Source organism: Condylostylus longicornis, unplaced genomic scaffold, assembly GCF_029603195.1.
Source record: "Condylostylus longicornis isolate FDR11 unplaced genomic scaffold, ASM2960319v2 ptg000004l, whole genome shotgun sequence".
Taxonomy (NCBI): Eukaryota; Metazoa; Arthropoda; class Insecta; order Diptera; family Dolichopodidae; genus Condylostylus; species Condylostylus longicornis.
In genome coordinates, this window is record NW_026577973.1 from 14,172,766 (window position 1) to 14,198,414 (window position 25,649).

The 25,649-nt window shown below is 24.2% G+C and overlaps 1 protein-coding gene across 2 annotated transcripts in view; it reads left to right on the forward strand.

The window, feature by feature from the left end:
* LOC129614378 (protein roadkill) overlaps window positions 1-25,649 on the forward strand; it is an 88,528-nt gene that overhangs the window by 34,179 nt on the left and 28,700 nt on the right. For both annotated transcript variants that reach the window (XM_055528956.1, XM_055528964.1), the window contains exon 2: window positions 553-706. In XM_055528956.1, the coding sequence (XP_055384931.1) occupies window positions 553-706 (154 nt within the window). The remainder of the gene's footprint in view (window positions 1-552; window positions 707-25,649) is intronic.

Sequence of the window (25,649 nt, forward strand, 5' to 3'; positions counted from 1 at the left end):
TAAACCATAACATTGGTAAAAATAATCACCTGCTAAATGTGCTAACTAATACAAAATAATTTCTTAAAAAAAAAAATAAAAAATAATCTCAAAAGAATCTTTCAGAACAATAAAAGACAACAAAAAAAAATTGCTTTTATTATACTCCATAAAGAAAAAGGAAAGAAGATTAAACATTTAAGGTCAATTTTTATGTATATTTTATTTTTTAAGTGTGGACTGTTGTGATCCCATTAAAAAAGAAAATTAATTATCTTACACAAACTTGTCTCTCTTTTATGTACATATACACCAAACTACATTTGAACGAGTCGATGAAACATGCACACACCAACAATTTTATAATTAAACATACACATTTCTTTTTTTTGATTTTCCTTTCGTTTTTGTTTTTTTTTTTGTTATTTTCATTCATTATAAACTATAATGCATTTTTATTATTCTTCTTTTTTTAATAATAAATGAGAAGAAGAGAAAAATTTTTTATATTTTTTTATTTTTTTTTTTTGTATAAATTTTCTCTAATAATTTTTTGTTTGTTCTCCTTTTCAGATTGCCGGTAGTTAACGAATGTCCGGCAGGTCAAACTGCTAGAGTTACATCCAACCTGCATTCATCAACAAGTACAATGGCGGTTAGCCGTGTACCATCACCGCCATTAACAGAAGTCAATACACCAGTTGCAGAGAATTGGTGTTATACACAGGTGAGCTTTAAATAATAATAACAAAAAAAAAAAGAAATATAAAAGTTATTTTAGATTTTTTTTTGTTTCTCATTTTATTTTTATTTTGTAACATAGTTTACAGTTTTATTGTTAATTTTCGTATATAAATTTTATATATATTTATTAATATTATACATACTTAATTATGTATGTTTGTGTACTTCGCTTTTATAAAATAAAAAATACAAAATAACAAAAAAACTAAGAATAATGAAAATGAGGTTTTTATTCTCAATTACTTTGACCTTATTATGTCAATTTCGTTAAAAAAAATTGAATTTAAATACAAGAAGACAAAAAAAATATAAAATATTTTGTATAATAAAATAAACATATTATTAATGTTTATTAAGGGGATTTTATTAATTTAACAAATTTGTAAGAATAAAAAAAAAAAATTTTAAAATAAAAATAAAGTTATTTTTAAGAAAAGACGAACGAAAAATAGAGAAAATTGTAAAAAGAAAGAGAGAAAAAGAATTGTATTTTAGGGTTATAAATAAAAAATTCTAAAAAAAAAAACTTTTCTTTCAAATTTAGGACATAAAATGAAATTTTTTGAAATTATATTTGAAAGTAATACAAATTGTGTTCAAAATAAAAAAGGTAAAAAAATATGAGAAGACCGACCCAATGTTCTATTTTTTCCTTAATCTGTCGTCAAATTATTTTTTTTTATTTTGATTTCACATTTTTTAAATTTTTGATTTTTTTCGTTCATAATAATTTTCACAATTATTTTTGAGGAGCTAGTCTAAGTCAACTGATGACAAACCTTAAAGCTAATTAAGTTTAAATTTTCTAATTCGAAGTACTTTGTTGTATAAACACCATCTATTTCACACAACATTAAGGAAAAATTTAAGATATGTTAAGTCATTTCCTTCGGACTTTCGGACAGTGAGAGTAACGCACCTTTACTTGGCGTTTCGAAAACTCTTTTTTATAAAATTCTTAAACTTTTTGGAAAACTCTTTAACTCGGAACGCATTAATATTGTAAAATTTGTTTATATGGAAAGTGATCGATCCATCATTAAAGTTTACGTTTTTTTTTACAATACACTGCTTAATTAACACATTCCGATGACAATGCAGCTTACAAAGGTGAAAAATTTCGGGCAAACAATGTGTTAAAATGTTATGAGGATTATTTGTTTTACTTAGTTCTGATCTAAATTTGGAATTTGATGCAAAATAAACTGAAGAGGGTATGAGATCTAAATTTATTAATAAATATTTTATTAATAAATTTATGTTTAAATTTTAATCTTTTTTTGTGTGTTTATTTTATTAATAAACACACAAAAAAAGATTAAAATTTATTGAATTAAAAAGAATAAAACCAAAACTGATATGAATTAAATTTTTCTGAAAAAAAAACCCCATGCATTATAACACTTCTTTTGATTTTGTATTTAATTTTTTTTTTTCTTATATTTCTTCAGAAATCAATTATCAAAATTATATCAAAAGAAAATATGTAAAAAATCCTTAACAAACATCCATAAATCTTGACATTTCTCATCACAAATTATCCTTCACCATTCTAAATAAAATGTGTGTGTGTGTACCTTGTATACCGCTTTAAAATTTATTACCTTAACTGATTTATTCTGATAAAATTTCAGCATATAAGGAGCCCATAAAGACTTTTTTCAACTTAAATTCTGTTTAGACTTAACAATGGTTTTAGTTTTTTGTTTTTCGTCAAAAACATCAAATTTTGAATTTCATTTAAAATAACAATTTGATTTATTAGACTGAGTCATCAAAGTATAAAATGCATATAACTATGTACTTATGTACATGTGTACATACTAAGAAAAAGAAATCGTAAAATTCCATTCAATTTTCAAAAATTTTAAATGGTTTGTTCATTTTGAAACCTTGAAATTTGAGATTTTTATTGTATTTAATTTATTGATAAATGCGTTTACCAGATTATTTCTTAATGATATTTTATATTTTTAAATTCTTTTAGATATACATTTTCAATTTGATTTAATTTGATTTTATAAATTATTGGGTATCTTTTCCAAAGTATTATCTTATTTCAAAATCAAAAGGAAAAAATTAAAAAATTCATTTAAATTATTAATCTTATAAATTAAAAATCATGACATTTATTTCAACGCTTTCTACAAACACAAAACGAAAAAAAAAATCATTCAGATCAATTTATTTAAAGTGAATAAAACAGTTCTTTACAAATCAGTGTCCCGTCACTTTGTTTTTTGTTAACTAGAATTTGATGCATTAAATCTTGAATAACGATAAGAGACACGATTGAACATTTTGAATCAGTATAGAAAATTATTAAGTTAAATATTTTTAAGCAGATCTCTGTGATAAATACCTATATAGATAAAAAATACATATATTGTCTACTAAATATTGATGAATTCTTTATTTTAGGTATTTAAACATTCAATTTCTTTGTTCTTCCACTTACGCACTAATCGATGCAACGCCATATTTTTTTACACATTTTATGCAGTATTTATTTAAAACTAAACATTTTACAAAGTCTAAGTCCAAAAATAATTTTGCTTTACTTTGCGGTTATGCACTGACATTTACTCGTTAATCGTATGTGCTACTGTTTGATCTCCATTTCAGAACTTCTATTTTATATTATTACGGAAATTTTAAATTTTATTCACAAATAAATTTTAGTAAAAATTTTTTGAACCAAATTTGTACTTGCTTTTCAGAATTTTTAAAATGCAAAATTTTTACTGTTGAATATACTAAAATTGTTACTATTAAAAATGTGTCCGCTCGAAAAGGAAAAAACACCTTTCTTATTCTACTGCCGAATAGCACAAAAACATGTCAATATCATCATTAAAATAGTTTTCTCAAATTATTGATACCATTTACTATACAGGCTACTTGCTCTCTTGGAATCGAAAAAAGCAACAGTTTTTTAAAATGTCATCAATTTTTAGACATGTACAACTAGTTTTCCTAAAAAAAATCTATTTTCTCAACCAAAAAAACCTTTAAGTTTCGTCAAACAAGAATCCCTTTTCCGTCTCCTAGAAATATGCAATAAAAAACACTTTTTTAACAATATAATTAAGAGAAATGTTATAATTTATAAAAGCCATTGATTTTACTTATGCCTCGAACATTATTTTTAATAAAAAAATTCAATAACATTTACGGCAATTGATTAAAATTTGATGAATTGGGCATTAATATCAATAATTTAATTTGGAGACAAACAAAAAAAAAGAGATCACAATTCGAATTCAATGAGTTCTTTGCCATTTATCAGAAAATCATAAATATTAAATTAGCTACATAATTTGTCAAATCGCATTAATATTTTTTTTTATCAAAAAAAAAAATAAAATTGCAAAAAAAAGCCAATATTTTTTAATAACGTGTGTGAAATTTTCAAATAAATATTTTTGTGTATAGTCATTTGCATATATACGTAGGAACAAATTAAGTAAAAAAAAATTTCCTCCCCCGTTTACACAAAAAAAAAACAATAAATATAGAGAAAAAGACTGTAAAAGATCGCGATTTATTGAAAATGAAAAAAAAAGAAGCGAAAAAATCGATTTTTGTCATCGCCATTGTTGTATGTATTTTAAACTTGACTTTTAACGTCAAAATATTTCAAGGTCTTCTTCGCGTTTTTTATATAGTCACTCTGTTAAATATTTGCTATTGTTTAATAATCTCTTTGTGTTCTGGTCGGGAGAGGAAGAAGAATTAAAAAAGAAAAACAAAAACAGAATCAAGCGAAAAAAAAATTTCTTGTTTCTTTTTTTTTTCGTTTTTGTATTTATTCTTTCTTGTCGTCAATCAATGCGATGCTAAAATAAAAGAAAAAAAAACTGTCCCGAAAACAATGGTGTCTCTTTATCTAATAATAATCGCGCTTTGTTTCCCTACACACAAACATATTCTATTTACATATAAAAAAAAATGACTAAAATACATTCGCAATTAAAAATAATTTGACAGTAATTTAAAGTTAATTAAAACCGATATAAAATTTATAATTTTTCTTTTTTGACAAAAAAATCAAAATCAGAAGAAAAAAAAGTACAAGAAACAAGAAGAAAAAATTAATGATTTTCCGAAGGACATAAAAAAATTTGAAGGCCAACGAATTAAAATTGTGACGCCAATTTCCATTTAATTGTCATTATAATTTAATTAGGTATTTATACAACCGCATAAATATATAGATACATAAATGTAAACTTAAATTATCATTAGATCATTAATAGATAAAATAATTATTTTCTTTTATTTAATATTAATGTATAAATAGTAGCACACTGTTAGGCGCGCGCACACACACACACGTAAGGTAAATAAAGTTAGATTTTACGAACAAATTAATTAAAATTGTTGATAAGTTTCTCAATAAAAAATTGTTTCAAATTTTATTGATTTTCAATATCAATAAATTATGTAATTCTTATTAATATGTCTAGTCAGGTATGCACGTACACTAAAGATTCAGTTTGTGTACAACCTAAAAATTTTTATGAAATTTGTGTAAATTTATAAAATTTTATTTTATTGCTTAAATATTATTTTAGAATTTTTAATATTAATTGGATAAAATAACAGTTTTTGTTAAACCAAAGAAAAAACATACGAAATTGAGATTCGTATGGCAAGATTTGTTAACAGAGAGAGTAAAATTTAAAAACTTTTCATTTAATAGTATTTAGAAGCTCTTCTTATTTTACAGATTCACACGAAAACAAACGGAAACTTCTAATTTTACTAGTCAAATGATAATTCACATCTTGAATCGTATATTAGGAATTGAATTCTTAATGAGAATTGTTAAAAATTTTGGACTTCTTCATGATATTCAACTGCATTTTAGCAATGTTTGTTGTATTTTAATCGATGTTATGTTTATTGGGTTAAATGCCTCTTTCATTCCATATTTAAACTAGATTCCTTTTAGATTTGCATTAAATTCTAAATCGTGTTGTTAAAATTTAATGAAATATTTGATGAAAACTATTGCATCAATATGTATACATACAATTTTTTTTTTAATTTTAATCAGAACTTAATCGCCAATATACAAATTGTATAATTCAATAATTCGGTATTAATGTAAATAAAATTCATAGCTTAGTTCTAAAATTATATATTGAAATATTAGAATTTTTCGAAAAATGGCAATAATAATTTTACAAAATCGTGAATAAATATTATGGTTACAAATTAATAATTTCAAAATAAATGTAAAATTTTTTGTTTATTTAAATTTACAGTTTAATAATTTTGATTTTAGTTCAAAATTAATTGGAACAAAGATTATTTTCCAATTTTTTAAAATTAATTTTCACCTAATTTACATTATATATGTATGTATGTGTATATTGAAAAATTATTTTTATTTTCCAATCATTTTTCTTTGATTTCCTTTGATATCCTTTTATAAATAGAATCCTTTAATATTTTTATAACAAAATGATAAAGAACATCAAACGAATTTTTCCAAATTTCTAAGTAAAAATAAAATTATATTTTTAGTATAATAAAGTAGATGTAGATTTTTTTTTTGTTTATACTTAAAATTTTAACAAAAATATTTCGACATACTTTGTACATACATACATATTCATCACAAACGCATATCCCGCTCTTTCATGTGTGTTTATATAGAAAATAGTTTTCAGCGAATTTTTCTATTTTTTTTTTTCAAGTTTTTGTCTAATATTTTTCATGCATGTTAACATTTTCCGACAAACTCTTTTTTCACATTTTTTTCTATATAAAGGTACGATTATTATTATTATTATTACATAAGTAAAAGAATTTAAAAACGTTTTACATTTACATTAAATTCTAAATGTGTTTGTGTAAAAGGAGAAAATATGTATGTATTAATGTTGGCATATTATAATGGAAGAATATTATTCAAAGGAATTTTCTTTTTACTTTTCTGCAATAATAATATACATATATACATATGAACAAACGTTTTTCACACCCATGTGTATCTACCTACATATAAAAGAATGTAAAGGAAGAAAAAAATTCTTTTTGTTCTTTTATAAAACACAACAACTTTTTACTCATTTTCTCGCTGATTTTCCCTTTGTGCAATAACACTATTTTTTTTTCTTTTTTTTAACAACATTCAGAGTTCATATACAAAAACTACATATATTTAAACTTTTAACTTTTATATTTGATTTCTATTCATAGTATGTGTGGCGGTATACAATGAAAAATATTATACATACTTACATGTACACGTACGTTATGTGGTTTTTGTAATTTTTTTTATATAATAATTACAAGGATATTTTTATGTAATATACAATTATAATATAAAAATAACTATATATTATGTACTGGGGATATTTTTTTTATTTAAAATATTTTGAATTTTATTTTTTTTTATGTTTTGTTATTTAAGATCCTCAACATATGCTCCAAATATTCTTCAAAGCAATAAAATCTTTTTTAATATTTCTATATACATACACTAACACACAATCTATTATAACTTTACTAAATATAGTAGTTATTTTTATCATTATATTTTTATATACATATACAGAATTTACAATAGAAAAACAAATAATAATAATAAATAAATAAATAAAAGAAATTAATCTGTAAATATCACACTTTCATCCTATTTAAATATAAAAACGAATCCTTTGAGAAAATGCAAAAATTTACAAAGTTTAATTTGAATAAAATGTAACCTTTTGTTATATTTTGTTTTTTTTTATTTAAAATTTGTTGTTTGTGCAAATTACTTATCTACAAAGAACAATTTTATATATGTATAACCTTTCATTTTATTATTATTACAAATTATTTTAAATATTTTTTAAAAGTAGAATTTTGATTGTGCCTATGTTTGTGCAAAAGAAGAAAATTTGAAGTGTTTCTCATATTTAATGCCGCCGCCACCATTTTATTATATGCGTTTCATGTCGTTGATATAGAATGAAGTAAATAACCTATTTATATTGCGTAACGAGTTTTCAAAACGTCTATTTTTTTATAGATGGTACTGACAAGATTTAAGATATTAGCACTCTTAATAGTGCATTTATTAACTAATTCAATTAGTATACTTTATATATTGTATAATATTTTCTTATTAAGGAAGTTTCCAAAATACCTCTAAAATTTAGCGTTGAACTAAGCCATAATATAAATAATTGTAATGGATTCAACTAGCGATTTATAGTTCGTACTTGTAGAACGAGCAATTACAGAATCAAATCAACTGATTTATTAAATTTCTTAAGAAATTCATGAAAGTTTGAATATATTTGTATGTTTCCTGTCTCTAGACTTAATTTTCAGTTCGTGTCTCAATAGTCAACAATAATTGATCATCAATCTACATACTCACACAATCAATCTCAATATACTAAATTCAAATAATTAAATTAAAAGTCATCATAGAATACACCGCGATCAAAATATTTTTTAGTAAAGGTGTAAAAAATTAAAAAAAAAAAAAAAACTTAATACCATATTTAAAATAAGCCCATATAAACATAAATGTTAAGCCATCATATACATTATGGTCATTTATTATACTATAAAGCAAAACCAATAATGGTAATCATTGGAGTACGATAACCTTTCTTCCTAATAAAATAAATAACTATGAAGAAAACAAAAGATATGTATGGTAGCCGACGACGACATACCATTTTCAAAAACCGAAAAAGAAACAAACAAAAAATATAATAATTATAATTCAAGAACTATTTTTTCCGCGATTCTTGAACCTAATACAAATAGTTATACACACATGGGTACATATACTATATATTTTATTCAATTGAAAGTATTTATTAATATTTTATTGAAGTTCCTTAAAAATATTTGATGTTCTTATAACAAATATTCCAAGAAAGTAAAAAAAAATTTTTTTCATTTTTAATAGTTTAATTGTTTTAGTTATAGGCTCATTAAATTTTATTAAAAATAACACTTCTTGAATATCAATTAGGTTTAGCATAAGTATATAAATGCATTTAATGTAATATTTGTTTATGAGTGCACAACATAGGCGGTTTACACGTATTATACATAAGAAATAGTTAGGTGTTAAAAAAGCAAAGAATTATATTGCACCTTATACTCACTTTAACCACATAGCCTCTAATATTTACTTACTTATAACTTACATTTATTCGTTAAGTCCTTTCCATCTCCCTCACACTCCTCTTGTTAATAATATTAAACTTTTCACTTTCTTATTCATCGGTAGAGCGTTACGTCTTCAGAATTTTTCTTTTTGTTTTGTGTTCTTTTACGCCAATGAGGAAAAAAAATAAAAAAAAAATTTTAAAAAACGTTTCCCTCATTTTAAAATTTATTTTATTTAAGGCAATAGTAATTTTAAAATATATGGTATTTAATGTCATACTTCTATATCGTTTTTATAATTTTATGTGTAGTGTATAATGTGAGTATGTACTATTATATAAGGTTGTCAAACTCTTTACATAGCACACAATAACTTTAATAAAAAATTAAAGTGAGGTTATGACTTGAATATTCATTTGTTATTTAAAATTTAAAAATAGGTTTGTATATTCTTTACGTCACTTGGATAATATAAAAGATAAATTAATAAATAATTAATACAGATTATATTAAATAATAAATAATGTGCATTATTGTTTGAACGTTAATCAAATTTGAAAGAAACACCACTTAAAAAATCTATTTATTGAGCCAGAATTTTAATAATTTTTCATTAACCCCAAAACTTACATGAACAACCTTTGAACTTGAAAAACATAAAAATAATTTTCACACTCTAGTTATTACTAAATTAAAGTTTTTAGAAAAAAAAGGTGTTTTTGACATATTTCTAGCTCTAGAAATTCGAAACGAATTTGTAGTAATGAAACCAAAATAAATTTCCAAATTCAGTAATTCAAAAACAAACAAATGTTAAAGTGTTGAATTGATCCTTTACATTGCGCGTTTCTCATACCGGTTTATCACTAAATTTCCTGCAATTTTTTTCCTTCAAACGGCAACTCAGTTGTGTATCAAATGGCAACAATTTATAGATAGTTATTAAAAAAAATTTTCTTGTACAATATCTCCTCCCCTATTCAAGATTTAACACCTTTTGCAAAATTTCAATTTTCGATTGTTGTTTTTCGTTAGCTCTATCGAACTTCTATAAAAGCAGAACACCATTTGCCATCTAATCCAAAATTGTATCCTCTTGCTTTAACTGAATTATTTAGCAATATAATTTTAGCTCTTTTTATTATTACTATAAAATTTTCAATATAAATTTAATTATTTCAAAAAATTATCATTATAAAATTGCGCCCAAATTTATGCAAAATCAAAGAAAAGAAAAAATTGTTTCATTGCCTTCAGCAGGTTGTTTTGATTCCCAAGTATTTCTAAATTATTTTAATTAAAGGAAAATTTGACATTTTACAGACCATTGATTTGATCAATAATATATTTCGATTTTCATTCGTTAACTATTTATATTTCAAATAAAATAATGTCTAGAGTAGATTTTGCAAAATCTATATCTTTAAATAATTTGTAAAACATTTTGTGGTTACATTTCTGAATTGTAAGTTGAACTATAATACTATTATCTAAACCGGTATGTGTACATACATTGTGTATACCTTGCTTTTATTTTTCAATAATCAACAAAATTGACAAATTCAAAACAATTTTCCCAATTATATCAGTATGTACATATATATATACATCGTAACTAAATTTACAAAATTGCTCTAAAATAGTTCCGTGTAAATATTTAAATGTGTTTTAAACAGCTTTTATCATTATTTATTATTCTTAATTTCAATAAATTTAGATACTATGATAAATATGAATAAATTGCTGTTCATATGTATATGTATATGTATATTTATGAACATCTGTATTTTATATTTTTACGCACCTTCCTAAATAAATATTTATTTATATCATAGCGAAAAACTAGTTTAATCAGATTTTTTCTCGTGCGATATTATTAAAATTTATTAAAATTCATAGTAACTGAACTACATATGTATACATTATGTATTAATGTATTATTTAATGTACAAATGTACATGGGTATGTAAAATACCATAAAAATTTATGTACATATACAATTACTTTCAATTTTTGTTATTTTTGCTCTCTTTTTATCATAAAGCATAAATATACGTATGTAGTGCGTATGTATATAATTCAAATTCTTAGCATGCTTAAAAATTATTATAACCCTGTGTTCATTTAATATACAATTTAAAAAGCGAAGAGAAAAAAACAAAAAAAAATTTTTTTTTTGCGTGATTTTTCTTTGAACTTAAATTTCAATGTCATTTTACGCACACAAATACCTACGTACATGCATATATAGTAGATATCGTTGCCGCCGCCGCCGCCGCTCATACACACCTCAATTACGTTTATCTTTCGATTTTCGCTATCATATGTATTAAATTTTTTAATAATTTTGCTTTTATTAAGAGACTCGAGATATTTATTACATACTCCATAAATGAACATACTGTGCGTTATTTAATTAACGCAAAAAAAAAACACTTAAGTATAATGCTTAACTTTAATATCATTATCTATATTTAGTATGTATGTATGTGTAGTTTTCAACCCAGAAATAAAAACGAAAATAGCATTTATTATTGAACAATTTTTTCCCACTATTTTTTTTTTATTTGTTGCTTTACTTTTGTGTTTTTTTTTTTATTAATGTCCTTGGAAAGAAAAACACAGCAACTTTTTTATAAATTATGCGTACATATACATATACATTTAATATACGGTTAAATAATAAACAGTTGTTTCCATAATACAATTTAAAATATAAATATGTACATAATATTAATTTACAGTTATTTGAAAAAAAAAATAAATTAAATAAAACGTTTCCCCATTTTCGCGAACATAATATAGAAAATGATTTAGTTTTAACAATATTGCGTAAAATAGAGTATAAATATACATACATATGTATATAAGCGAGGCTATGTGACTTTCCAGGAAATTCTTTAAATTTATAATAATACGCATACTGTCAATATATGTGTAAGTGTTTGTGATTGAATATAAATGGTTTCACTTGAATTCTATCTCAAAACAATTTTCTTTTATTTAGAAGGTACTTATCTAATTCTTTAATAATTTAAGATAGGTCAGCCCTATGCCACTCTTAATATTGTTAAAATTTTATTACAATTATGTTATTGACATTTAGCAGCAAATTTAAATAAGTTCCTTTATAAGAACATACAATTTTACCCAACGTTATTATTTAAAATTATTCCTCATGAGTTTCAGTATCGACTTGAACATCAGAAACCTTTACCGGCAATTATCTTAGATTTATACCAGATCGAATTTAACAAATTTTTAAAAATTTTTTCGCAAGCCGTGCATAAAATAATTATGCAAAATATACATATGTATTCTGCAAATAACTGGTTTACACTAATTTAAACATAGTTCATAGATTTTTTAATGTTTAGTGTTATTAATGTGTAAACTGTACTTTATATTATAGAAAATTCTTTAAAATATAATCATATTTAATATTGTTAAAACAAATATCCCAATTTTTCACTTTTCACAATATTTTATCTCAACATATTTCTTTATATAAATAGTATTTAGTAGTATTATATATAGATACTCAATATAAAGTGGACTATATACCTATATATGCCCATAATCTATTTTTCTTTTATTTCTCAAGCATAACCCACAATATAAACTATATTATGTATAATATGAATAGTATATACATATAGGTGCAAATATATACAATATTCATATATACAAAAATTTAATTAAGTGAATTTCAATTAGCAAAGTAATGCACATTATTATGAACTTTTGAAAACTTTTAAATAACTATAGTTAAGAATGTATGTAAAATGCATATATATATATACATTTATATTATGTATAGTCATATATATTTAGATTGCACTACCTTTTTTTGAATTTCATAAAATAAAATTTTACATGAGCTTGCGCTTCTATACTTTTCACCATATTTTTTTTTTTAGCTTCTTTACTTTAAAATTAATATAACTTCGAAATAAAACCAAATTCACATGATGTGGTAAAATAATATAACAAAACCAAAAAAAAATCAAAAATAATAAAATTAAAAAAGAAGTTATGAATAACGAACGTACACACACACATATTAACAAAAAAAAAAACAGAGTTATAAAAGAACCCATCAACTACCCATCGACGGTATCAACTCTAACTCATCCATACAATAAATATATTTATTAATAATATATGCAGAAGATGTACACACCTTACTTACATTTTGAATGTGTACTCGTATATGCATATGTAAGTATTTATGTATAGCGCTGTATCTATTCATAACACTTTAGTATTTCATATTTTATTCGTATAGATATTTTAATAGGAGGTCAACCAGTACGTTATAGAGTGTAGTTTAACTAAAAGAATTATTATTGCATGTTATTTTAACATACCATTTAAAAACATGTATGCACATACATACAAGCATACGTACATACGTAATTCGAATATAGAATTCAGATATATTTATATTTATGAAATGAATTCAAATAAAATATAATTTTTCAGGGACATTGAACTGAGAAAATAATAAAAATAAAGCTAAAATTAAAAAGAAAAAAAAATGATACTTACATGTCCGCATAGATATGTATATATACATATGTAAATATGCATGAATTTAAGTATAAAGAGTCCAGGAAAGTACTGAGTATGTATATAAATTTCTATACATATGTACATACTCATGTAAATAATATTACTAATGTGTTATATAATTTTTTTCTATTTCGATGATTTTTGAAAATGTACACAAGTGTAAAATGTAAAATTTAAAATTGTAGAAAGGAAAAATTGAATTTAAAATCTGCAATAAAAAGAAATTATATGGCCCATAGATTCTCTTTTCAACAAGCATATTTGCTTACACGTACATATATACATGTACTCGTATTATGAATGTTTGTACTCGTATGCCAATTTAATGTAAAATATATTTTTTCTTTAAGTACCATTACAATTCTGTTATACAATTATTTTTTTATATTTTTTTCTCTAATTTTTAAATTTAGAACTTTCTTAATAATTTTCTTTTCTCGATGTAATTTTATACATAAATTTTATTTTATTTTAATTTTTTATTTGATTTTATATCATTTCTCTTATTTTACCATATGATTTCCTTTGTTAATTAAAAATATTCTTTATTCCCACCCGGATAAGTACAAGACTTTTAATATTTTTATTCAGTATTTTAATTCAAACTTAAAAGTAAAAAACTATTACATAAACCAAAATTATTTGTATTTTAAGAAAATGATTATAATGTAAAATGTACAATTACTAATTATAATGATAGTAAATTTTGTGTATAAGTAGTACATGAAAATTTTGTTTGAAAATTAATTCGTAAATCATAAAAGTTATACGTTGATCATCAAATAATAATAGCATAGAAATTAAAATTTAATAAAATTAACATAAAAATTCGAAAAGTTTAAAAATTTAAGTTTTCTAATGGATTTTTTTTGGGATATTTAAGTATCCTACTTTGAACCATGCAACACCTTTAAACTAAACGAATAATATTGGAACTACAAATGTACCTTTTGGGAAAATTTTTGCTAATTTTTCTTATTTAAACCCCTGTAAACATTTAGCTAAATAACATTTGGATTAAAAAACATACATACATGGCTTAACACAAAAATGCAATTTAAAGAAAGTTTTTCCTCACCTACAAATAATTTTAATCATTTTAAAGGTTTTGTGGACAGTAAATTATTAAATTTGATTTAATGTGTTCTATACTAATTCAATATCGTATTATAAGATTGAAAATCATTTAATTCCACTTAGTAGTGCCAAATTTTTCATTCATAACTATTAGTTGATGTTAATCTAAAACACCTACCAAGACAATTTTATTATAACAAAACATCGGGGTACATGAAAAGAAAAAAACTAAAAAAATAATAATTAAAAGATTTTAAATTAGAATACACACACCGGGTATTCACAAAAAAATGTTTTTAGAACAATTTCTCCTTTTCTAGATTTATGTTAATCTCAATATTAATAATAAAACATTTTGATAGATGATTTTATTCTCACTTAACTAAAAAGTAGAACAGCGTATCTGTTTAGGTAGATAACCATAATAGCAACAGCAAATTTTTTTTCGTTACCATTCGCTATCATCATTTTCTACGATGACAGTGAATATGACGATTATCAAATGACAATACTAGGTTGTTGTAAAGTAATGTCTTGAAAGAAGGAAGAGATCAGTAAAGAAGAAAAGAAATTGAATGAAAGACATCGAAAAGTAAAATATGCCAGGCAAATAAAAAAAAAAATTCTTATAAAAATGGATAGTTTTTCTTTTTTTTTTTGATTTTTGGTACGTTGTGATTTCTTTTTTAAATTTTTGAGAACAAAAGAAAATAGAAATTTAGTACAAAAAAAAAGTTCAAATTAAATTAAATTTTTAATGGAATAAGAGAACGTTTAGTTGGAATTAGAAATAAGTATGTTATCCAAATTAATGAAAAATTTAAAAAATAAATAAAAAATTTTTTTCCAAAAATACAAAAAATATCAAAAATTTAAATAGTTTATTTGAAGAACTTTTGCCGATCTATTCTATTAGATTGATTTTTAACTACATGTACATATATCAACAATCACATACTTATATTTACATAATTTACTCTTACTTATTATTAGGGAAATCCAGACCCAAAATGTTATAAATCCAATTCGACACATTTTCGTATAAATATCTTCCTTTTTGTATTAAAAGTAATTTTGAAAGAGATAAAAATTTGTCTACTCACTACTTCCAAATTTCTCATACTTAACAATAACTATTAACTCTTGTTATCAATAGTGCAGTTGATGTTAATCTTCGTTTCTGACAATATGATTCTGTAAATTTATGTACAGACATTAATTATAAGTAAAAATTTCTTAGTAAAAAAAAATCTCTTTCTGTCTGAAAAAGCATGCATTTGATTCGTGATTTATCTTCCAAATCATAAATGAATAAAAGGTTCAAAATTTTGCAAAATAGCAATTTTAATTCATATAATTTTATTTTAATTCAAAGTCAAATAATTTACATTCTAATAAATCTCATCAAAGAATCTAATCGCGTGAAGCTTCGTTTGATAAAAAAAAATATATGCATATTACTTAAAACCCGGTAATATAAATTTTAAAATCCTTGAAAATATTTTTAATACGAGTATTACAAATATAATTTTAATTATTATTTATTAATATCATTATAAAATTTAACCCAGGCAACAAACTTTCATTACCAAAAAGGAAAAACACACAAAAAATAAAAATCACTTGAATCATCCCAAATTTTACTATTTCGTATGTATTATTCACCTAACTCAAAAAATATTTCAACTATGTATTTGAATTTTGAATATTTCAAGTTCACTCATAATTAAATAATGGCAGATTGTTGTACTTAACTCTAATTTAAAAATATATATATATATATATATATATGAACATATTTTCTAATATATTTTTTTTTTATTATATTTTGAAGGTTAGAATAGAACCTCCAATTTTGAACTCATTTCAACTCTTCCAAAATATTAAAAATAACAAGAAAACGAAAAAAAAAAAACAAAAGTATTGTCTCTAAATCTTCTAACCTTAAAGAAATCTATTTATATTTCTATATTATACGATTTGTTGGGTTCTTCTTATTCTATATACATAGCTAGTATGTACGTTTAAATTAAAATTAATTCTATATTAAAACAAGTAAAAACGTTTCAGTCGGTATAAACCGATTGAATTATACCCTGCACCTTTCGTTATTGTGTAGCAATTACTCGAACCTGTGAAGTCATTCTATAGAAACTTCACGGATATGTCTGACTTATAATTGGACATCCGCCTGCCAAGTTTCATGAATCTGACTTTATAATTTTTCCAAATATTTAAAATTAGCTTTTGGAGTTGTATGGCAAGTGCCTGAACCTGTCAAACAATTCCATCAAAACTTCACAAATATATCTGATCTATAATCGGACACACAACTGCCAAGTTTCATGAATCTGACTTTATTATTTTTCTAAATATTAAGAATAAGCTTTAAGACTTGCATGGGAGCTACTCGAACCTGTCAAGCAATCCCATTAAAACTTTAGAAATATGTCTGTCCTATAATTGGACACACGACTGCCAAGTCTCATGAATCTGACTTTATTATTTTTCCAAATTTTTAAAATTAGCTTTTAGACTTGTATGGGAGCTACTCGAACCTGTCAAGCAATTCCACTAAAACTTCAGAAATATATCTGACCTATAACTCGGCACAAAACTGCCAAGTTTCATAAATCTGACTTTATTATTTTTCCAAATATTTAAAATTAGCTTCTGGAGTTGTATGGCAGGTACCCGAACCTGTCAAGCAATTCCTCTAAAACTTCACAAATATATCTGGTCTATAATCGGATATCCAACTGCCAAGTTTCATGAATCTGACTTTATTATTTTTCCAAATATTTAAAATTAGCTTCTGGAGTTGTATGGCAGGTACCCGAACCTGTCAAGCAATTCCTCTAAAACTTCACAAATATATCTGATCTATAATCGGACATCCAACTGCCAAGTTTCATGAATCTGACTTTATTATTTTCCCAAATATTTAAAATTAGCTTCTGGAGTTGTATGGCAGGTACCCGAACCTGTAAAGCAATTCCTCTAAAACTTCAGAAGTATATTTGACCTATAATTGGACACATGACTGCCAAGTTTCATGAATCTGACTTCATTATTTTGCCGAATATAGAAAATTTGCTGTTGGAGTTGTATGGCAGCCACCCGAACCGGTGCAGCTATCCCATTATAATTTCTAGAGCATGTGTAGAATATAATTGGACACATGTATACAAAATTTTATATTTATAGCTTTATTAGTTTTTGAAATATTTAAAATAAACTCTTTGAGTTGTATGGCAGCTACCCGAACCCGTTGTCCGAATTAGTCCAATAACAATAGGGCTCGTCCTTGGCACAAAAGAAAAAACTTGTGAAAGTTTGGTGTCGATTGCATTATTCGTTTTTGAGTTATCGTGCGATCGGACGGACGGACGGACGGACGGACGGACGGACAGACGGACATGTCTAAATCGAAGCAGAATTTTACGCTGAGCAAGAATATATATATATGTTCATACCGCAGATGACTCCTTCAAGTAGTTACAAACTCCATACCAAAGTTAATATACCCTTCACGAAGTGCAGGGTATAAAAAAGGGGGGCATTTTGAAATAAAATTAGGAAAAAAAAATAAATAAAAAAATTAAAACGATTAGCAAACAAAAATTTTTAGATTATGCTAATGAAATAAAGTTGAAATCAACATAAAACAATGATTTTCAAACTTCATTTTAATTATAAAGAAAAAATTAAAACTTAATTTGCAATTTTATAAATTTAAAAATTTTTAAAAATCATTCATTTTGTACAAGAGAATGATCTAGTCAAACAATATAACAGTTAATCAAACAAAACTATCATGCAAAGAAATGAAATCCAAACATGTATAAAAAATGCCCAGCCTTCTTGTTTGATTGAATGAAATAAATTGTTCTCATCTATTTTTAAGATGAACTAGTATAAGTGAATAGTGTTAATATTGCGCTTTAAAAATTACAACTCATTTTGCAATCAAGAGTGATTCACGTACTCAAAACGAAAAATTAATTTCCAAAAATACAATAATGTTACTTTTTTCGTTGTTGAAAGCATTATATGAGTTCTAATTAAAATTTAAAAGTTAAATTAAAATGACCCACATTGAATTATTGAGCGGTCTATCTTAATTTGAAAATCAAAAACAGGCTCTTGTATACAATATATGTATATATATGCATGTAATTTATTCGCATGAAATTAAACATTTTGTATGAAACGTGTAAAAAAATCTTATCTCTAGACAATTCAAGACTGTAATCAAACACCGCTTTTGTGTTGATGACAAAGCTATGGGATTACAAAAAAAAAATTTAGTTTGAAAATAAACTATTGATATTTTTTATCGCGATTATTCAACTTACAAAAAAATACAACTATTAATTACACATGCACATATACTCATGAATCTTTTTCACATTCACAACACACACAACATAATATTCATGGACTTGTATGATTTTACAATAAAACAATCAATTCTTCCGCATTATTTTGAGTACTCAATTAAAAAAATCATTTTCAAGTACATTTGTTTTTTTTTTCTTTTTCTTGTTGTTGTTTTTTCATACAATTCTTTTTTGCTATTTAGAAAATTCTTCAAATGTTTACGAATTATCATAGAATTTTTTTTTTAAAAAGTACTTACGTACGAGTATAACAAGAACGACAATAAAAAAATAAAAAATTTTGCAAAAAAAAATTATTTTTTTTACCAAAATTATTTTTGATAGTGTCAAGTGCGTTCAAATTCCAGGGTTCTTTTTCCAAAAAAAAAATAAAAATAAAAAAATAAAAAACAAGTAAAAACGTTTCAGTCGGTATAAACCGATTGAATTATACCCTGCACCTTTCGTTGTTGTATAGCAATTACTCAAACCTGTGAAATCATTCTATAGAAACTTCACGGATATGTCTGACCTATAATTGGACATCCGACTGCTAAGTTTCATGAATCTGACTTTATTTTTCCAAATATTTAAACTTTTGGACATGTATGGGAGCTACTCGTAGCTGTAGAGCAATTCAACCAAAACTTCAGAAATATATCTGACCTATAACTCGACACACAACTGCCAAGTTTCATGAATCTGACTTTATTATTTTTCCAAATATTTAAAATAAGCTTTTAGAGTTGTATGGCAAGTACCCGAACCCGTCAAGCAATTCCATCAAAACTTCAGAAATATGTCTGACCTATAATTTGACACACGACTGCCAAAGCTCATGAGTCTGATTTTATTATTTTTCCAAATATTTAAAATAAGCTTTTGGAGTTGTATGGCAAGTACCCGAACCTGTCAAGCAATTCCATCAAAACTTCAGAAATATGTCTGACCTATAATTGGACACACGACTGCCAAAGCTCATGAATCTGACTTTATTATTTTTCCAAATATTTAAAATAAGCTTTTAGACTTGTATGGGAGCTACTCGAACCTGTCAAGCAATTCCACTAAAACCTTAGAAATATATCTGGCCTATAACTCGACACACAACTGTCAAGTTTCATGTATCTGACTTTATTATTTTTCCAAATATTTAAAATTAGCTTCTGGAGTTGTATGGCAGGTACCCGAACCTGTCATGCAATTCCTCTAAAACTTCAGAAATATATTTGACCTATAATTGGACACATGACTGCCAAGTTTCATGAATCTGACTTTATTATTTTTCCGAATATAAAAAATTTGCTGTTGGAGTTGTATGGCAGCTACCCGAACCGGTGCAGCTATCGCATTATAATTTTTAGAGCATATGTAGAATATAATTGGACACATGTATACAAAATTTTATATTTATAGCTTTATTAGTTTTTGAAATATTTAAAATAAACTCTTTGAGTTGTATGGCAGCTACCCGAACCCTTTGTCCCAATTAGTCCAATAACAATAGGGCTCGTCCTTGGCACAAAAGAAAAAACTTGTGAAAGTTTGGTGTCGATAGCATTATTCGTTTTTGAGTTATCGTGCGATCGGACGGACGGACGGACGGACGGACGGACGGACGGACGGACGGACGGACGGACGGACAGACGGACATGTCTAAATCGACGCAGAATTTTACGCTGAGCAAGAATATATATATATGTCCATACCGCAGATGACTCCTTCAAATAGTTACAAACTCCATACCAAAGTTAATATACCCTTCACGAAGTGCAGGGTATAAAAAAAGCCTAAATGCCTTTTGACAGAATTTTAAGTATAATTTTTTCTTCTGGTATTTTTCAACATTTTTTTTTTATATTTTGATGTTGAAAAATGGAATTTGATAATGTTTAACTCACTTTTTTTTTTCTGTGTACAATGTACATATGTATGTGCATTTAATATATTTAAATTGATATTTAATTAACACTTCCACTTATTTAATTTGACAACTTGATGATATTTGTTTAATTATAAAAAATATGAGGAAAACAAAATATATATGTTCTTCACAGTATACAGGGGAAAAATGTTTTAATGTCACATGTAATATTTTGACTTATCACTATATGAGTAATCACTAAGGCTAATAATATTACTTGCATTCTATTTCCATGTACAAACTACGAATAAATGAGTAAATGATTAGTGCAATTATGAGAGTTTTTTAAAGTAGATGAAAATAGTATTTGTGTTTTCGAACTGACGGGACGGGACTTATTTAGGCATTTTTGAAGCGAATCGGATATTTTGCAATATGATTTTGATTCTTTTTGCACTGTTCAATGTGCAGAAAACATCGTAGTCTCTTAGAAGAAAAGAATTAATGGAAACTTATAAGTCCCCTTCCCTTGTATAGGACAATAATAGGACAATGTAAATTCGTAGGTTGAATTCATATAATTTAAATTAATTAATTAATATTTAATATTTATTAAAATTATTAAAATAATTTCTAATTATCTGTAATTAATTGTAAAAAAAATCTATTCAAATTTGTTTGTTTTTCTAAAATAATATTTATATTTAGTAAATTTAATGCATAATATAAAAATATTTTTTATTATTACAATACTTTTACTTATAAAAGGTCAAATTAATGTAATCTCATTTTAATATATTAATTAAATCAAAATAAAATTAATAATTAAATATGAAATGTTTTAAATTGAATAACATTTATGTAGCTATTTGTCATAAAATAATGAACAAACAGTGAAATTAATATTCGTTTACATATACACACAAAATACAATATTATGTTGAATTAATTAAAACAACGATTTGTACACAATACTGGTTTCTACACATGTATGTATTTTATGTATATATGTATAATTATATAATAGTGTATCTAATTATAAAAATTAATTTAATGTCAATTCAAAAAAAATCAAAAGAATAAACTATAAAAAAATTATAATGATTTAAATGTCTCGCCTATTCATTCAATTATGTTACTTTTTTGTGTTTTTTTTTTTCTCAAATATTCTAATTAAAAATTAAGATATTTAACTACCTCATGACGTAATCAGACCATACTATTATATTTTATGGCTATTAGTAATATATACATAGAACGATTAAACATATTTTTCAACAGTCAAGTCGTGGTAAAAATTATCGAACATAAACAAATACATAAATACATTCACTTTGTTCAAACACTATTTTGGAATAAATATTATAAATGACACTTGCCATGCCAAGCGCGTATGTTGATTACATGTGTATACTCAACAATTTCAATTATTAATTTTTACAATTTTACTATTTCAGTTGATAATCACTCTCATTGTTATGATTTTCGAATATTTTTTAATTGTCTCCATCCAGCTTTTTTTGATAAAATTGCTTAATGCAATCTCGAAATCAAATATTAATAATAACATTATTTTAGCTATACTATAGATTTATACTGACTAGCTCAAATTATTAACATACTTAATAATACGGAGGTGTGAAAAGCTCTTCACATATATATTTATATATATATATATATATATATATATATATATATCTATATATTTATATATAGATATATATATATATATGTAAGTATGTATGTTCCCGTCTCGCACATATTTTTAACACCCATAAAATATAAGTTGGAAATAAAAATAAGAAGTAGAAATTTTTTATTTAATCGGTTTGATTTTTCTTTGTTTGGTGGTTTTTTTTTTGTTTCGTGAACAATATTTCGCCTTGAAATCGAATCATAATTGGTCTCGATTAATGGACCTGTTCTTGAATTTTTTTTTCTTTTCCTCTTTTGAGTTTTTCTTATACAAAATTTTTTGTTATTGAGCTTTTTTGTTTTTTTTTCTACTTAAAAACTTCATGCTTTTTTATTATGATTGCGTATTTTTTACATTTTTATTTTTTGTTTATTAAATCTAAACGCGCTTTTAGGTTACTAAACTGTAACTGTTATTTTTCTTTATAACTTACAAAGAAAAAAAAAAGCCGGTTGTAAAGAAAAAAAACTTTTAATTATTCTCAAATCTCATTCTTTTTTTTTTGGTTTTTTTTTTTTATATCTATATAAATACTAAGTGTGTGTGCATATGTATGTAAGTATATTTTAATTACTTTTAACGTTCAGGTGATTACTTGAGAATTTTATTTACGCTCTAATATTATTTTAGTGGAGATTTATATGGAGATAAAAATGAGAAAAATTAAATTATTCTAAGAGCAATTTAAAATGTGAAGAAAAAAAATAATTATGATTTTTTCTTTTTCGATTTTTTTAGGCCGCTTGTTGTCTCTTATGTTTTTATGGTTAAATTTAAAATATAAAAAAAAAATTTTTTTTTTCGTAATTATGTAAGAGAAATTCATAAATTCCCAATAAAAATTCTTTTATGAGGTTATTGTGATGATTTGTGTTTTGATATTTAAGAATAAGAAAAATTATGAGTTCGTTAGCCCATCTTGTTTTCACATTTCAAAGGTTTAACTACCAATTTTTTTTATTGTATACTCAGATATTTTTTAAAAGTGAATGTCAATTATTAAAAATTCTCTTTATGGCATTTTATTCTAATACAAAATAGGTATGTATGTCATATGCATGTATACATACATTGTTCGCTTAAGATAAATACCTTTGAGATGTTAAAAATATGTAGCCAATCAAAAATTTTGTTCATTTCAATTTTAATCGAAAATAACAAAAATTTATAATGAAAACCCAATATTTTAATTTTTTTCCAAAATTATTTTAATGATTTTTTTGAATTAATTTGATTACTTTTACCTTGACTTTGCTTAATCAATTTTCCATAAATTCTTATCCGCATTAATTTTGCGATTAATAGCGAGTAAAGCGACAAATTACATTTCTTGTCCATATACATAGGTATTCATGCAAATATATAAATAATGCGTTATATATACGCATGTCTATATTATAATATTCCGAAAATAAAGAATAAGGAGCGCTCTAGCCTCTTAATGCCAATATTTTTTTTTATTATAAAAAAAAAACAAAAATTAAAATTTATATAAAATGAATGCTAATCCTTCATAATGTTTTTTTTTTCTCCTCTCTCTTTTGAGCAATAAATGTCAGCTGTATGACAATATTCATATAAGTATATTGTGCTATTCTAAAGGTATCATTGTTCGCAATTCGACCATTGACTTTTTGCTTTTTCCCCAAAAAGAAAAAAAAATTGGTATCAATTTCTTCGTTATACCAGACAAAAAAAAATAATAATTTTTTTTATTATTATTTTGGTTTATCACATTTTTAATTTGTTTTTTTTTTTCAATAATTTCTGTCAAAATAAAAAACGTATAATAAAACAAATTTCCAATAAATTTCATACCTCTGCATTACAAACAAATAAAAAAAAACGAAATTTAAAAGTATTAACAAAAAGTTAAATAACCTGAATTAATGGAACCTACATGGCCAGGCCAGCAATTTACTGTTTTCAACGGGAAAAATAACAATCCATTTTGATATTCAGCCGGAACGTTTTCTTTTTCAAAATATTTTTATGCAATTTAATAACAATAATATGCAATTTTTAGTTCAATTTTTGTATAATTTCTTGTTATACAAATGGCATAACAGTAATTTATTATAACAGTAATTGTTGTAAACGAATCAAATTCTCTCTGTGCTGCTAAAAAGTTTATTAAACTTATGGGATAGTGATTATTGTTACTTATAAACAATTAGTAAAGTAACGATATACTTACTCTTTCATAGATAATCAAAGAGTTAGTATATCGTTAATATCGTAGTAGATAATCGTTACCTTTAGTAAACAATTTCCTCAAATTATGATCTCTCGTATTTAATCACAAGCTCACATAGATGAAATAACTTCATGCATAATGCTTAATTGTGGGGACATATTCAAAAACTTCATACATATTTAAAGAAATGCAAAGTATTTAATTTCAAAAAGTTAGTGAATTTCAAGACAAATTGCAAAATGTTTCAAGACAAATGATTTTAACACTATGTGAAAACACACGATTATGACTTTTAGAGTCTAAACTTTTTACGCTGCAGCATTTTAGTAAATATAAAAAAATTCGTGGTGCTTTAAAGATAGTGTAAAAACCGATTGTTTTTATAATTTAGAAACCAGGGTATATTATAGATTTACCTAAATATTTAAATAAATATTAATATACACTCTTCTTTATTATATCAAAAAATGACGTGATGCAATACAAAATGTGATGAAATAAATGTGTATGTAAATGAAAACAAAAGGAAATTACGATAAATTGAACTTTGTTAGTAAATATACACATACATATATATGTACATAACATACATAAGTATGTTTAATTTATGTACGAGTATTTAGTATCTTTTGTATGTCCATTTCGTTTTTGGATAGTCACCCTATGCATTTTCCCCATGTAAATGGTGTAATATTACAATAATTTTTAAAAAAATAATTCCGACATACTTAGATACAATTCGTGTATATTATCGCTTTTCTATCTATTCACATTATGTAGATGTATATGTATACATTACAATAATTATAATTCATCATTATCATTTATCATGGTTGAAATCGTCACAATCAAAAATTCTGAAATAAGAATGAAAAATGCATTCTTTGTTTTTCTTTATTTTTTTTTTTTGTTATATGATTCCTGTATAACCCATAGGAATATTTTTTATTAAATGACAACCTCTTGTTGAGATGAATAAAAGCAAACAATGTCAAAAAATTC